We start from the raw sequence: 15287 nt of genomic DNA, 5'->3' as shown, positions 1-15287 counted from the left end.
TATTAAGAAATTACTAAGTTTTTTTTTACATTTATGTGGAATGATGAATGAAAAGAAAGTTGGTTCACTGCAGATTCTGAATTTTCCAGAAATTATGGACCCATAGTCTGATATTTTAAACATTTGCACAAAAGTTTTTATGTCAATATCATCATAGCCAGATTGTTTCTAACATAAATGTTTCCTTCTTCTTCACTGTTTACATGAATTGTCTATCTCTTAGTTTTGCCTTCATTTCTTTATGTTCACTTTTATATAATCTCCAGGATAGAGTTATCTGTCCTTCTCTCCAGATTAAAATACAATAATGTAAGCTGGCACTAGTGGCTCATGTCTGTAATCCTAGCTACTCAAGAGGCTGAGATCTGAGGACTGCAGTTCAAAGCCAGCTTGGGCAGAAAAGTTCACAAACTCTTATCTCCAGTTAACCACCAGAAAACTGTGTGTGGGTGGGGGGGTGATGGACATAAACTCATGGTATCACAATTCTATTAATATGATCCCTAGTACATTTAGAACAAAATCTCTCAAGTCCCCTTGCTTCTTTAGCTACAGTTTCTTTAGCCTAGCTGCTCTGATAAACCATTTCCATCCACAGTGAATAATTTATACGTCTTGTCATTTTCCACACTACTAACCTTGAGGAAAATGTTCTATGTATTTATACTCATCAAAAATCTAGTAATTTCTCATAGCCCAAGGCAAATGCTACTTAACATTTTATTCCTCTACACAGAAATCATCTCATCCTGACATATTACAGATTGTTCTGTACACCTTCATCAGAACCTACTTCCAAGTTATTTTTGCATCTTTCCTACAGCAGTGTTGTATACATGACAGGTATTTCACAACTCTTTGTAAGCATGAATTAATAGTCTCTCAATTGTTTTAGTATTTTGCTGAAATTCATAATTTTGTCTAGAATTGTTTGAAATTCTTAAGTAAAATAAGCTTTTTGAACACATAATTATTAAGTTTTTTTCAGGGGCTGGCGTAGCCCATTGTCTTGCCTACTCACACTAAAATATTAAAACAAATTTTAATAAAGATTTAAAATCTAAGTTACCTTCTCAACATCAGAGAGAGATGTCAGTGATTGATTTTGAAGAACTTCTGGTGCAGTGAATGCTCGAAGGTCCTGATTGGAAATATTTTCATCTGTAAATGACACACTACCAGATGGCAGCAACAGAAGGGACCATGGAGAAATGATGAAGCCAAGGGCAGCAGGATCAGCTATGCTTACTGGTTCATAATTGTACCCAAAAAAAAGAAGATAAAATTTCTTAAAATTATTATCAGAGGAAGTAATATCACTGTGCTACTTACATTAGTACCAATATATTCCAGCATATATATTATATATGCATATATGTTGTGGTTATACACATTGAAATCAACAATAGGTGTTATATAAATGCAAATGCTAGCATTGTTAACGTTAATGACTTGATTTAGTTTAGTAATTCAAATCTGGAGGACAGATCTAAAAAACTTGTGAATGTTTATTACTGGTTATAAAAATTAATCTTGGTTCAATTGTTTTATTATAGTGGTATATAGAATAGGTAAGGATCAGTAGGTTTAAATTTTAGAGGGAATCCACAATTCCCTCTAAATTCCCTGGATTCCTTTAAGAAATTAGTGAAAGCTATAGTCCCTCAAGACATGGTACCCCAATACAAAACTCCAATACAAAAAAGTTCTGAACTTCACTAATACACATGTATCTCATTTATGCCAAATTCCCTGATTAAGATTCCTTAATTGGGATCATAATGTTTATAAACTAATTTCCTCAGATTTTAGATTAATAAGGGTTCCAAGTATAATTAAAGAATCTGGGAGAGGCGGTTGTTTGCTTTTTAAGTCCAAATTTTTTGGGTGCCATGCATGGTATTATAGCCCAACACTCGAGCCTGAGGTAGGAGGATCAAGAGTTTGAGGCTAGCCTAGGCTACCTAGTGAGACATTTTCTCAAAAATGCAAACAAATCAAAACCCAAACCAACCAACCAAACAGAATGTTTTTTTTCTTGAATTTGAATTTTGTCATTTATTTTGATTCATCATTACACTAGAATTTCAGGCAGCTTGTTGTATATTACCAATATAACTACTAGGGTCTCTTAAGTTTTGGTTTTAATGTTTGCCTGTATAGCTGGAAAGCTCACTATATATGAAGGCTAAAAATATTCTTTAGACTTAGGTGATCTCTTCCTAAAAGTAAAGCAAGCAATACATTAAAAAGGTCAAAAGACTCATTTGAAGGAATTTAATTTTGCCTTCTAATATCAAAAGGATGTTGATGTAGGGTTTAAGCTAACTGTTGGGTGACCTGGGTTCACAGAAAGCTATGACTGTCAATTCCATTATTTAATCTGAGTGCATTATTCTGATATCATTGTAAGTCAAGATATAAGGAATTTACAGAAGATCATGGAATAGTATTATCAAAAAAAGTTAGTATAACTTTATGAAAATAACTTTTATTGAATTTACTAGGAAACCAATGTAATAATACTACATGGAATGAGGTGATAAAGGTTTGAAATCAAGGTAAGAGCAGTAGAAGTGAGAATTTGACGGAAACAATGTATTTTAGAGGTAGTAAAAACAGAATTTCCTGGCAGATTACATGTGAGTGAAAGCAATCTGATGATGCTAACAGGTTGAACTGAGTAACTGGAAACATAAAATTTTTCCTTGATAGCAGAGATGTCAAAGACACTTGGATGTGAAGTGTGAGAGTCAGAATCAGAGATATATGTGAGTTCCTGATATAAAAGACTGTATTTAAAGTTATGTGAATCCATCACCAATAAAATGAGTTATGTGTCTGTTTGTTTTTTAAAAGGCCTCAAGTTTTGTTCAGTGAAGGAAGTCAGGCCCAAAGAGACAGGTTGCATGCTTTCCCTCCTATGTGGAAGGGAAGGTTTTAAGACTAGAAAAAGCAGGGTCAGAGCAGCAATGAATCTTCAGATGTACTCTCCCTTCTGTGATGGAATAAATTAGGAAACAGTCTGCCAAAAATATGGGAAAGAAGCTGGGCACTGGTGGCTCACATCTGTAATCCTAGCTTTTCAGGAAGCTGAGATCTAAGGGTCGTGATTCAAAGCCAGCCCAGGCAGGAAAGTCCACGAGACTCTTATTTCCAATTAACCACCAGAAAACTGGAAGTGGTGCTGTGGCTCAAGTGGTAGAGCGCTCTCCTTGAGTTGAAGAGCTGAGGGGCAGTGCTCAGGCCCAGAGTTCAAGCCCCACAACCGACAAAAAGAAAAGAAAATTAAATAAAAATAAAATTTAAATGTGTGTGTGTGTGTGTGTGTGTGTGTGTGTGTGTGTGTGAGAGAGAGAGAGAGAGAGAGAGAGAGAGAGGGGAAGCTTGTCTTTCTATTCATTAAATACTGGTTAGTTTTGCTTTAAAAAAAAAAAAAAAAGGAAATGAAGAGACCCTAGGGCACTCCTAAAATGGGCATAAACTGTTTCTTCTCCCTTTTTCCCCAGGATCTTCCTCTTCTCTTGTGTATACTTGAAAGTATTGTGCTATAACTCCCTCTAATACTTTTTTCACCACTGCTAATGTTCACTCTACTCTTAATTTTTCTTATTAGCCTTTCTGTCAGTTCCCAAGTTCCCAGGTTTCAACATAGTTCAGAGGCTGACATTCTAATTCCCATGGCTAATTCTTGCCTTTAATCTGAACAGTTTCCTAATGATTTCCGATACAGCTGTTACTGTTTCAAATGTATTGATGATCACATCTAAATACTATATCCTGCAGTGGTATGTAGAATAGCAGTATACAGAATAGGTAGGGATCAGCTGGATACTGGTATCTGCACAAACTAGAAAAGGGCTTGCTATACTTTTCCTCCTCATCCTAGGCCACAGACCAACTCTGTCTTGTTTTCACCATGGTAACACCAACTAGAAGACGTTGAAAGTGAAAGCAGTCTATTATGGCTTATCACTCTAAAACTGAGATTTACTCATTGACCAATACAACTAAAGTCAATAAAGCTATTACTACTCTGGCAAAAATGTGTATTTTATCTTCAACTTCATAGTATAAAAAGGGGTGAGAAATTCTTGACACTTGAGCCATATGAAGTCCTTGAAATCACTTGGTGCACAATGAACAAATATATATGCTTTTAATTGGCTTCCCATGTTCTATCTATTTGTATTGGTAATTTTATATGGTCTGTGAATGATGTTATAATACCCAAATGGCCCTTGGCAGGAAATGGTAATAGACTTTTAGTTGCATTTGTTTTTGTGGAACACCTAATGGACAGAATAATCTTAAGTACTATATAGATTAGCATAATCTTTTCAACACTGAAAGCCATTTGCTAATAAAATCAAAAATACTGTTGGAAAAATAAAATGTACACATAAATAAATACAAGATATAAAATGTATTTAAAAGAAAAACAAGAGTTTTGCAGACAGCAAAATTACCTTAACTGCAATGTACAGAGAAATTTTTTTAGTATGTATGTCCCTTTAAGAAGGTAACATGTAACTGTAGCTAAAGGTAGTATTACTAACAGAACAAACTGCCAAAGCAAAGGCATGTAGTCAGGAAATGATTAAGTTTGGAGAGAGAACATCAAGAATTGTTGGCAGAGGAATAGTGAGAAATAAATTATCCTGTTGGATTATAATTTTGCTTTTTAAAAAACAGAGAAATGATACATTTTCAAAGTGTTATTTAACTGATAAATAATAAAGCTAGTACAACTGTGATCACAACTATATTGCTGTCAACTTTCCAAAACACACACATGACATCTGAGTATTAGAGTATTGAGAAAACAGTGAAACCACAAAATACATTTTTAAGTAATTGTAAGGAGTTATGTAAACCAACAAGTGAAGAAATCGAGAGTTGTGGTTAGAATCAGTCTTTAATTCACCCTTCTTGACAACTAAAAGGAAGGAATTTAAAGGAAATGTTTCCAAAATCAAAGAATGCTAACAAAAGAATTCCAGAAGTTTAGTTTTATGTCCTATATTTCAGTTGTTCATTTACTTGTACTCAAGAATGCTATTATGAAAGAGTAAATCAATATGAACTAATTTCAGTATCAAGTGATTCTATTCAGAGACTTACCAACATTCCACAGAAAAAGTTTCTCAGACAGAATTTCAAGTAGAAGAACAAAGCTAGAAATAAGCAGAAATCTGATATGCAAAGAAACATCTTGAAGCCTCTCTTCAAAGTTCTCTTATAACCCAGAGCACTAAATGTTCTTGCTTTTTCTTCCCTGAGAAATCTTTCATTTCCTTTAGGCCACCCCTCAACTTTTTTTGTCCCTCATTTATGTAAAGACTAAGAGTCAGGCACAGTGGTACACAACTGTAATCAGGAGGCTAACACAAATTGTATTATAAAAAAAAGATGCCAGGCGCTGGTGGCTCACGCCTGTAATCCTAGCTACTCAGTAGGCTGAGATCTGAGGATCATGGTTCAAAGCTAGCCAGGGCAGAAAAGTCCGTGAGACTCTTATCTCCAATTAACCACTAGAAAACCAGAAGTGGCACTGTGGCTCAAGTGGTAGAGTGCTCGCCTTGAGCTGAAGAGCTCAAGAGCTGAGGGACAGTGTTCAGGCCCAGAGTTCAAGCCCCACGACCAACCAAAAAAATTAATTTAAAAAAAAAAAAAAGATATCACAGCTCAATTATGATTCTGTTCTTATACCTATTTCCAATTCTATGTCAACCTCCTAATTCATCCTAAAATGGCATCTGTATGAGTTTTATATACTTCCAGAATGTTTTGAATTTTTACAACTTATAAATGAGAATTAAATTAAATTAGAATTACTTAGTTAAATTAAATTAGAATCAGTCTTTAATTCACCCTTCTTGACAACTACAATTAATACAAAAAACAAGAAAAGCTAAAACGAGCTATAAGTGAGGCAAAAATAAGCTAGGAAATGTTACAAACTATTTTATCCAAACTGTAATAAAATCATTGTATTACAAAGGCCAAAGAGTTATCAAATAATTTGATTAAAATGAGATCAAAATAGCTTTTTTGTCTATAAAGAGGAAGCTGGCTAAATAACAAAGGAAGACACTGGCTTTTAGAAAGTGTCTTTCCTACTGATAGGTTGTAGGTTTTACCCTAAAATATGACACACTGGCATTAGAGAAAACTGTTTACAGATAAAGTCACTGTCCTAGAGAGGCCTTAAGATCCATTTTAATACCTATACTCTGCCCTCCCTAAACCTAGAGGAAAGGCACATTCTTATCTCTGAAGCTACAGGATACAGAGAAAAATCTAAACAGTTCCCTCTAGTTTCATTTTTTAACATATATATTTATTGTTATTGTAAAGGTGATATACAGAGGGGGTTACATAAGAAATTATTTTATGTATGTATGTACATATGTATTTGTTTATTTGTTGTTTGTAGGGCTTGAACTCAGGGTCTGGGTGCTCTCCCTGAGCAACAATCATATCTTGATTGACCATCCTATTTATATGGTTTTAAAATGTTAATTGTGAATGGTAACATCTACTTAAAACAATCTTCTTGCTACAGCTTTTAACAATTTTGCCTCAGAAATTTTGGAATGAAGTACTTAGCTTCTCAAAGTGCTGGCACTTGTGTTGCCATCTAACAACCTTGGACTCTTGATCATCTGTCACATTGTATTTTGCCAAATGTTAATAGACATAATTAGTAAAAGAAGTTAGTTTTATGGTAAAGGTCTTTTATAAAGAGTAGGTTTTATTCTCTCCTGCCAACTGCAGACAAAGTTTCAAGTTAAAAAAAGGATCTTCTTGTTCTTCTACCTTTGCTATCTGAATAAAACCAAAGGCTTTGTTAAACTAAAAGAACGAACTCATTTACTTCATTTTATTTTCTGGGGCCATTCTCTAGAATATACAAAGGCAGAAAAACCAGTAACATCCAAAGGGACTGGAATTTATTCCATTTTTTCCCAGAGCCAGATGAAAGGTTAGTAGATTAGTACATCTCCAGTTTCTAGTGGGAGACATGTAGCATTCTAGAGCATCCTGAGTAGCTAGGATTACAGGCATGAGGCACAAGTGCTTGGCTTATGGTTCTTTTTATGTGATCCCCAAAACTAGACCAAGCTTGTCTGTGATATGCAATAGTAGTGACTATCCTTGAGTACCAAGAATTGATGAGGAAAAAAAGAGAGCTTGCAGAAGCCTTCTCAGTAAGTGCTAAAGATGTCTTATATCTTGCTCTGAGTGTGGAGGGAGGGTGGGGACATGGATGTGTACATGCATTCATAAAAACTCATTAGGCTGTACAGTTAAAAAACTGTACAGGTTATACCCAATATTAAAAGTTTTCTTTAAGTATAAAACTTAAATGCAGTGAGCAAAATTTCATTTATCACCAAAGACAGAACAAGAAAGCATGATCTCTAGTAACTTTTCTCCTTAAATGTGTAAATCTTCAAATTTATAAAATTGTTCAGAATATTCAAAGTTAAGTTCAAATTAGTACACTGGTGCTTGTGAGGAAGAGAATGTTCATTTGTTACAAGTGTTTCATGTACTTGTCAAACAATCTGTGTTATTCATTTTATGAATGCTAGATATTAAGCTTAATTTCATGTTTTATAGTTTGTTTCCAGAGAACAAATGGAATAATTTTATCTGACTCAAACACATTTAACCTGAAGGACCTGCTAGTTCTGGCCTTATAGTGCAAGGCAAGATGTAGCATGTCAAAGACAACTGATACACCCTCTTAATCAACAAAATTATGGCTGTAGATAATTAGGAATGTAATAAAAAAGGGAGTAGGTAGGATCTAGCTTTCAAAAAAGCCATACACACCATACAAAGATTTACTTTAAAAACTCTTAATCCAAAAAAGCTTTCTTTTTCAAAAGTTTAAAAAGGCCTCAGGAAGCCAATTTGAAGTTCATTAGAAATGTGAGTTTTTCCAGACTCTTATTATGCTCCATTGATCTATTTTGATCACCACAGCTTCAAAGTAAGTCTTGAAATTAGGCAGTAAACCTCCACAAACTTTGCTCTTTTTAAAAGTTGTTTTGGTTACTGGAAATCCACTGAATTTCCATATCAATTTTAGAATGAATTCAGTTTCCACAAAAATAAAGTCTGTTGGGACTGCATTGAGTCTATAGATTTACAGGAAACTGATAGAGCTTTCCTACCCAGGAACAAAGCAAAGCTCTCCATTCCATTATATATGGCCTCATATCGTGTCAGACTCACTCCTCAGTAAATATTACTGTGACCAAAGGTGTACTGACTGAAAGTACAAGAGAAACTGTGTTTGTTTGCCCTGTACCTACATGTTGCTATTGTTATTATTATTATTATTATAAGCTATGTTTCCCAATCAGTTAGTAAGATGGGACTGAGAGGCCTATAATTAGGAAGACATAAAGCATTAAGACTTTTAATGAACTTCTTCCCCAACTTTTATTTCAGTGATGACAAGTTCACTTCTTTTTTTTTTTAGGGGGGGGGGGGGGGTCCAGTCGTGGGGCCTGAACTCTGGGCCTGGGCGCTGTCCCTCAGCTCTTCAGCTCAAGGCTAGCACACTACCACTTGAGCCATAGCACCACTTCCGGCTTTTTTTTTCCCTGCTTATGTGGTGCTGAGGAATCGAACCCAGGGCCTCATGCATGCAAGGCAAGCGCTCTACCACTGAGCCACCTTCCCAGCCCAGACAATTTTACTTCTTAAGTAAATAAAGTAAGCTACTTAGGAAGGTGAGATGTAAGGATCAAAATTCCCACCCAGCCCTGGAAGGGAAATCCATTAAACCCTTATCTCCAATTAAACATGGAAAAAGCAGGAAGTGGGCTATAATGTGCTAACCTTCAACAAAAAGCTCAGGTACAGTGCCCAGGCCCTGAGTTCAAGCCCCCCCAAGACCAACAGACAGATAGACTCACACACACACACACACACACACACACACACACACACACACACACACACACATGCACGCAAAGAGGTAAAATTAAGTGAAAATGGAAATTTGAGCTGGTATTGGTAGCTCCCAGGCCCTGAGTTCAAGCCCCAAGACCCACACACACACACACACACACACACACACACACACACACACACACACACACACGCACGCACGCACGCATGCGCACACGCACACATGCATGCACGCAAAGAGGTAAAAATAAATAAAAATGGAAATTTGAGCTGGTATTGGTAGCTCATGCCTATAATCTGAACTACTAAGGATGCTGAGTTCTGGAGAATCCCATTTAGACTCCATCTGTAAAATAACCACCAGAGGGACTGGGAAGGTGGCTCAGTGGTAGAGCGCTTGCCTTGCATGCATGAGGCCCTGGGTTCGATTCCTCAGCACCATATAAGCAAAAAGAAAAAAAGCCGGAAGTGGCGCTGTGGTTCAAGTGGTAGAGCGCTAGCTTTGAGCTGAAGAGCTGAGGGACAGCGCCCAGGCCCAGAGTTCAGGCCCCACGACTGGACGCCCCCCCCCCAAAAAAAATAACCACCAGAAAAAAGCAGACTGGCTTAAATGCCCCAAAGCCAAACATCTGTACTACACGTGCACACGCATGTGTGTGCACACAGACACACACACATTCTCCAATTCTCCACTCTTTATAAAACACAGAAGTTATAGATAAAGGACAAGTATATGGAATCTAACTATGTAAGGTGGCAATATCAAAAGCAAATTACAGAGAATTTAATACAAAGAGTAGTAGTTTTATATTAGTCATCAATCATTATAAGTATCATAATAATTACATGAAAATACATAATTACAAAAGACATAATTATAAAACCATACTCATGGGATCATAGTTGATTTTAACTATCTCTAAGAATTTTTAGAGGCCAAATACAGAAAGTAATAATGATGATGTAGACAATATAGAAGTCACAGCATTAACAAACTGAAGTTAAAGCTTTGAAGCAGAAAGTACAGAGAATATATATTATAGCTAGATTATTATATATTATTATATATTATATTTTATATAATATATTATATATTATTACATATATTATAGCTATATATATTATAGCTAGATCACATAAAAGACCACAAGAAAAAAATCTCAAATTTCCAAGCAGTAATTATTCAGATATACATAGTAATGACCACAAGGTAATAACTAAGAAATTTATGACAAAAGGATAACTAATTACCATCATCACCCTCAGTTCTGTGTTTGGAACTGCATGTTTATTAAAAGTTTTACATTTTTCTGCCTCAGAAGAAAAGCTCAATTTGAAGATTGTGTCTTTCAACAAGGTCATAGTTGGATATAGTTTTTTTCTTTATGAATAGTCACCATAAAGACTTTGTTTTAAAAAATGTTCATAGCTTTAAATTGCTAGGAGTGCAAAATGATAAAGAAATAAATCTCTAATTAATCAAAAAAATACTGGAAGTGGAGATGTTGCTCAAGTGGTAGAGCAATAAATAATAGAACATGAGGTTTAGTGTACACAGATGCACACACGCACACACACACACACACACACACACACAATTCACTAGTAAAACTGCTTAGGAATACCCATAGCATGCTGTTCTCACCTACTGAAAAAGACAGAAGCAACAAACAAGTTCAAGTTTTATATAGCAGATATAAAGACAAAGAATACCCACACAGGAGAATACATTTTAGAAGATCAAACTTCTTGGAGACCATCATATGTTACTTGCTCTTCCATTATCATTCTTGATTTTACTCAAGAGTAATTAGAGAATAAAGACTACTACAATTCATCCCCAAAAAAGCAGCAGTTTGGTATGATTCAACAGAAGAACTTGTATTAAAATGACACAATTAGCAAACATAAGCAATGAAAAATAAGCATTTGTTTTCTCCAAATAAATTTTGGGCAGTGGTAATAATTGCTAATCTACTACCTGCCAAAGCAGCCAAATTTAATTTCTCTGTATTATCGATATTACTCTGCAATTTAGGCCTTATGGTAAACCAGCTCCCTTTGAGCAATAAATACACAGCTGCCTCACAATAAATTTTATAACACATTCACTAAGTCTACTGCAATAACTATCTCATAATAACAAGTAAATTCAGGCATTCAATTTGAAAGAAGGAAAAATCCTTAGGTACTTGCAATGTGTAAATTGCTTTATATTCTATGAATCATGGTCTGATCACTTACAGCAGTGCCATCAGTACAATAAAAATGGTATTATCTCTTCCTCCTCTGAACGTCTGTAGTATTCATTGTCTCTGTCATTCATTTGGCTCAATGTTTAGAAGTGCTAAATTTTGCACATTCATTTGTCTGATCTGAATAAACCCCTTCCGGGCAATTGTATTTATTCAGATCATCCACATAATACCTCATAAGTAGATGTTTCTTAACAGTAATTGATTATTGTTAATTGTTAATATACTAATTCCACCAACCTATCTTTCCTTCAACAACACCTCTGTAGCATGGTTTTCTGCTCTACAAAACTCTAGAGTGGCTATACTTCTGAATTTTCTGAAAAATTAAAGTGAAACCAGCAAAGCAGCACTGTAAATTTAAAACTACAAGGTTTTGAATAAAAATAATGCATTTTCTTTAGATTAATCGTACCTCTAACCAAAGATTTCCAAATTTATTAGTACTTAACACTGTTCCTATCCTGGACTGGAAAACCATACCATCAATAAAGCTTTATTATCTGTCATCAAACACTCTTCCCCTGTATACAAGATTTGTAATCAGTGGCTATTCCTACACCTTTTCAAAAGATTCCCATGGCTCTTACTTTTTAGCAATTCTATCCTATACATGGTTGGCACCCAAATTCCCCTGTTAAAACACAGATCACTGGGATCCATACCAGAGATTCTTATTTTAGGTGTGTAATGTGGCCCAAGTATTAGCATTCTAATAAGTTTTGCTATCTAGGGGCTGGGAAGTTGGCTCAGTGGTAGAGCGCTTGCCTTGCATGCCTGAGGCCCTGGGTTCGATTCCTCAACACCACATAAGCAAAAAGAAAAGAGCCAGAAGTGGCGCTGTGGCTCAAGTGGTAGAGCGCTAGCCTTGAGCTGAAGAGCTGAGGGACAGTGCCCAGGCCCAGAGTTCAGGCCCCATGACCGGACCCAAAAAATAAATAAATAAATAAATCCTGATTCTTCCATTAGTTGAAGCTTGATTTATTCTCCTTCTTTGCAAAATAGGTGTTACACATGTGATGTCAACCACAAACATGGTATTCATATGGAGCTTTATCAGTATACCAAATGGTTTTGGACAATCAATTGGTGCCTAATTTTTCTAGTACTGAAATGCCACACAACCATTTGAATGAAGTGGCCACTGACAGGGAAGCACCAAACTACTTACTAGACCTACATTATCCTACTTTAAGAAGAATGCACAATTCTTTGCAGAAATTTCTCCCCTCCCTTTTATCCACTTCTACTTTTCTTTCAGGTCTATGTTCGGGAACAATTTATGCAGGAAGCCTTCCTTTTCTCTATATGGATTTTACCAAGTAAAATCCTCCTATTACTTGTTCCCAGGACCACAAAACATCCTCCTTTTGGCACCTGTCATGGCTTCACTTTTTTTTAATGATACTTTTTTTGTGGGGGGGAGGGGTCGGTCATGACACTTAAACTCTGGACCTGGGCTCTATCCCTCAGCTCTTCAGCTCAACACTAGCACTCTACTATTTGAGCTACAGCACCACTTCTGGTTTTCTCATTGGAGATAAGAGTCTCATAGACCTTCCTGCCCAGACTGGCTTTGAACCATTATCCTCAGATCTCAGCCTCCTGAGGAACTAGGATCACAGGCATGAGCCACTGGCACCCGGCATAATGGTACACATGTTTTGTATTTGTTTACATAGCGTCTTATTAGTTTGGGCACAGTGGTCCAAGCCTGTGATCCTAGCTACTTGGGGGGCAGAGATCAGGGCATTCAGGTTCAAGACCAATCAGGGTTACAAAAAAAGTTTATGAGATTCTCTCTCAACCAGTAACTGGGTACAGTGGTGCCCATCTGTCATCCCAGGTACAGTGGAAGTACAGTTGTTGGGAGCAGTGGCACACCAGTCACTCCCAGAAACACAGGGAAGCACAATTAGGGGAACTGTAGACCAGGCATGCCTGGACATTAAGCAAGCCCATACCTTGAAGGTAATTAATGCAAAAAGGGGCTGGAGATGAGATTCACGCCTGCCCAGAAAAGTGCAAGGGTCTGAGTAAAATCCTCATTGCTATCAAACAAAATTAAAAACAACAATCATTTTTATTAATAGTTACTTTCTACACTTAAGGGTTAAGGTCCAATCAGACAAGAAATAGTTTTTTTTTTATTTTGATAACATGACATTTTCATTGCATGGTGCACTATCAGAAACAGAAATGCTGAAATAAAAATTCTAATTTCTAACTCTGTATCTGCTTTTCAATTATCCAGTATGAAAAATAAAATATTTTTTTAAATGCCTTACCTTTCCTGAATAGTTCTTGGAGACTTTCGGCACTTTGGTTTAGTACAGCCCATATCTCTTCTTCCTGCAGTGGTCCGCCCCGAACCTCCAGGGCCTCAGCTAGTGTCACATGCATATTACCTGAAAAACAATGCAGTGGATGGTCCACACATTAGCCACTCAACTGCACTTCTATTAGTGAAAGCTCTTGGTCCATGGCGGGATACCATGAGCCGCTTTTCTACCTAATTTTTCAATACTGCCTTCAGTATAAATACAGTATTGCAATCTAAAAACTTAAAAAGTATAAGGGAATTAAGGGAAAAACTCTCAAAATAACCCCTTGATCTAGCCTAACAATTAATCTCAGAGACAGAACTAGGAAACAGTGTTAGTGACTGCTTCATGACAACAGAGAAACCAGTGTACCAGGAGGCACCAAAATCGGCTCATGAAACCAAAGCAGTTCAAGGTCTTTCAGAGTTCATTTCCAATTTTCATCCTATCCATCCCAAGTACAAAGAGTAACACAATACAGAGAAGAGATTCTATAGCAATCATAATAGGAAACTGGGAATACAGGGAAACACATTTCTTCCATAATTTATCTTCGCTTTATTACCATATATAATACTTTACATATACATGTACTATAGTTGCAAGTTCTGCAGTGAATGGAACTATTTTGTCAACTTACCCTTTGCTCCTCTAATCTGTGCTTAGAGGTGACTTGATTTAATAACAATAAAAGTAGTAGTTGTAATAGTAATGCCATATTGGAGTAGGTATGGGAAGGGAAGAGGTTATGTCTGTCAACATGCTTTGTAACTCAAGACTCTACATTGATGAATTAAGACTCTACAAAGTTGAAGTGTCTGTGAGGTAATTATCTGATAGGATCAATTTTTTTTCAAAATTTAATTAAGTAGATGATATATTTACAAAATTTAAATTTTTCTATGGGGCTCAATGATCCTGTTTTTATTCTGTAAGAGAAAAAAAATGTAGCTACTCAAAATTGTCCTATAAGCTTTACTGAACTGAAATGCCTTGAAAAAAACATTGTGGGTTTTTTTTTTCAATAGTGATTGCTAAATTTCTAGCCAATTTCAGCACACACACACATCTTTGATGGCCAGAAATCGGTGTTTGAAAAAGAGGTTTAGATGGTACTTAGAAACATCATTTCCTTAAAAAGAAAAAAAAAACATATATGTATTTATTTATATATTGATAGGTTTGACTGATTTAGAGGAGTTAATTTTGTTTCCCCAACTAACAAGAACAGCTAATATTCTTAATTTACACTAATGATAATTAATCCAGACTGAGTAAAAGCTATTCTAGCTAAAGGGAAGGCTAGCCAAGTCTTTCAATTTCCCTTTTCAAATGTTTACTGTAATATTTTAAGTTTAAAAGTCTGCTTCTGAGGCATGTTTCCTTACAGACATAATGTAGTTAAAGGAAAGATATAAGATACTACTTTGAAGAAGCCAAAGGATTTTTTTTTTAATTTTTATTGTGAAAATATTGTACAGAGGGGTTACAATTACATGGGCAAGATAATGAGTACATTTCTTATCAAGCATTGTAGCCTCCTCCTTTGTTTCCCCTTCCCATCCCTTCCCGTCCTCCCGGCACCCCCCCCCCCCCACCAAAGTTCATTTTCGACATAACGACTTGTACATCTTATTGTTGCAATGGGTCCACCTGTATCCCTATTTAAACGATTTGTTTTTCCCCTTCCCCTCCACAAATTATACCAACATCAAATACAGTGAAAGCAGGGGTTATACTGTGGGGGAGGGACATACAAAGCAACAAAGAAATC

General features: G+C 36.0%; 1 protein-coding gene across 6 annotated transcripts in view; it reads right to left on the bottom strand.

Annotated features, from left to right (window-relative positions):
• The window catches only part of Ptpn13 (protein tyrosine phosphatase non-receptor type 13), a 199445-nt gene that overhangs the window by 146318 nt on the left and 37840 nt on the right, over positions 1-15287 (bottom strand). For all 6 annotated transcript variants that reach the window (XM_042668362.1, XM_042668363.1, XM_042668364.1 and 3 more), the window contains exons 2-3: positions 13478-13597; positions 1070-1248 (exon numbers count right to left, since the gene is read on the bottom strand). In XM_042668362.1, the coding sequence (XP_042524296.1) occupies positions 1070-1248; positions 13478-13592 (294 nt within the window). In that variant the 5' untranslated portion in view covers positions 13593-13597. The remainder of the gene's footprint in view (positions 1-1069; positions 1249-13477; positions 13598-15287) is intronic.

This window comes from Dipodomys spectabilis, unplaced genomic scaffold (assembly GCF_019054845.1).
Source record: "Dipodomys spectabilis isolate Male_0828 unplaced genomic scaffold, ASM1905484v1 ptg000436l, whole genome shotgun sequence".
Lineage (NCBI taxonomy): Eukaryota > Metazoa > Chordata > Mammalia > Rodentia > Heteromyidae > Dipodomys > Dipodomys spectabilis.
Note: the sequence above shows the minus strand (reverse complement) of the source record. Positions and strands in the feature narration are given on the sequence as shown.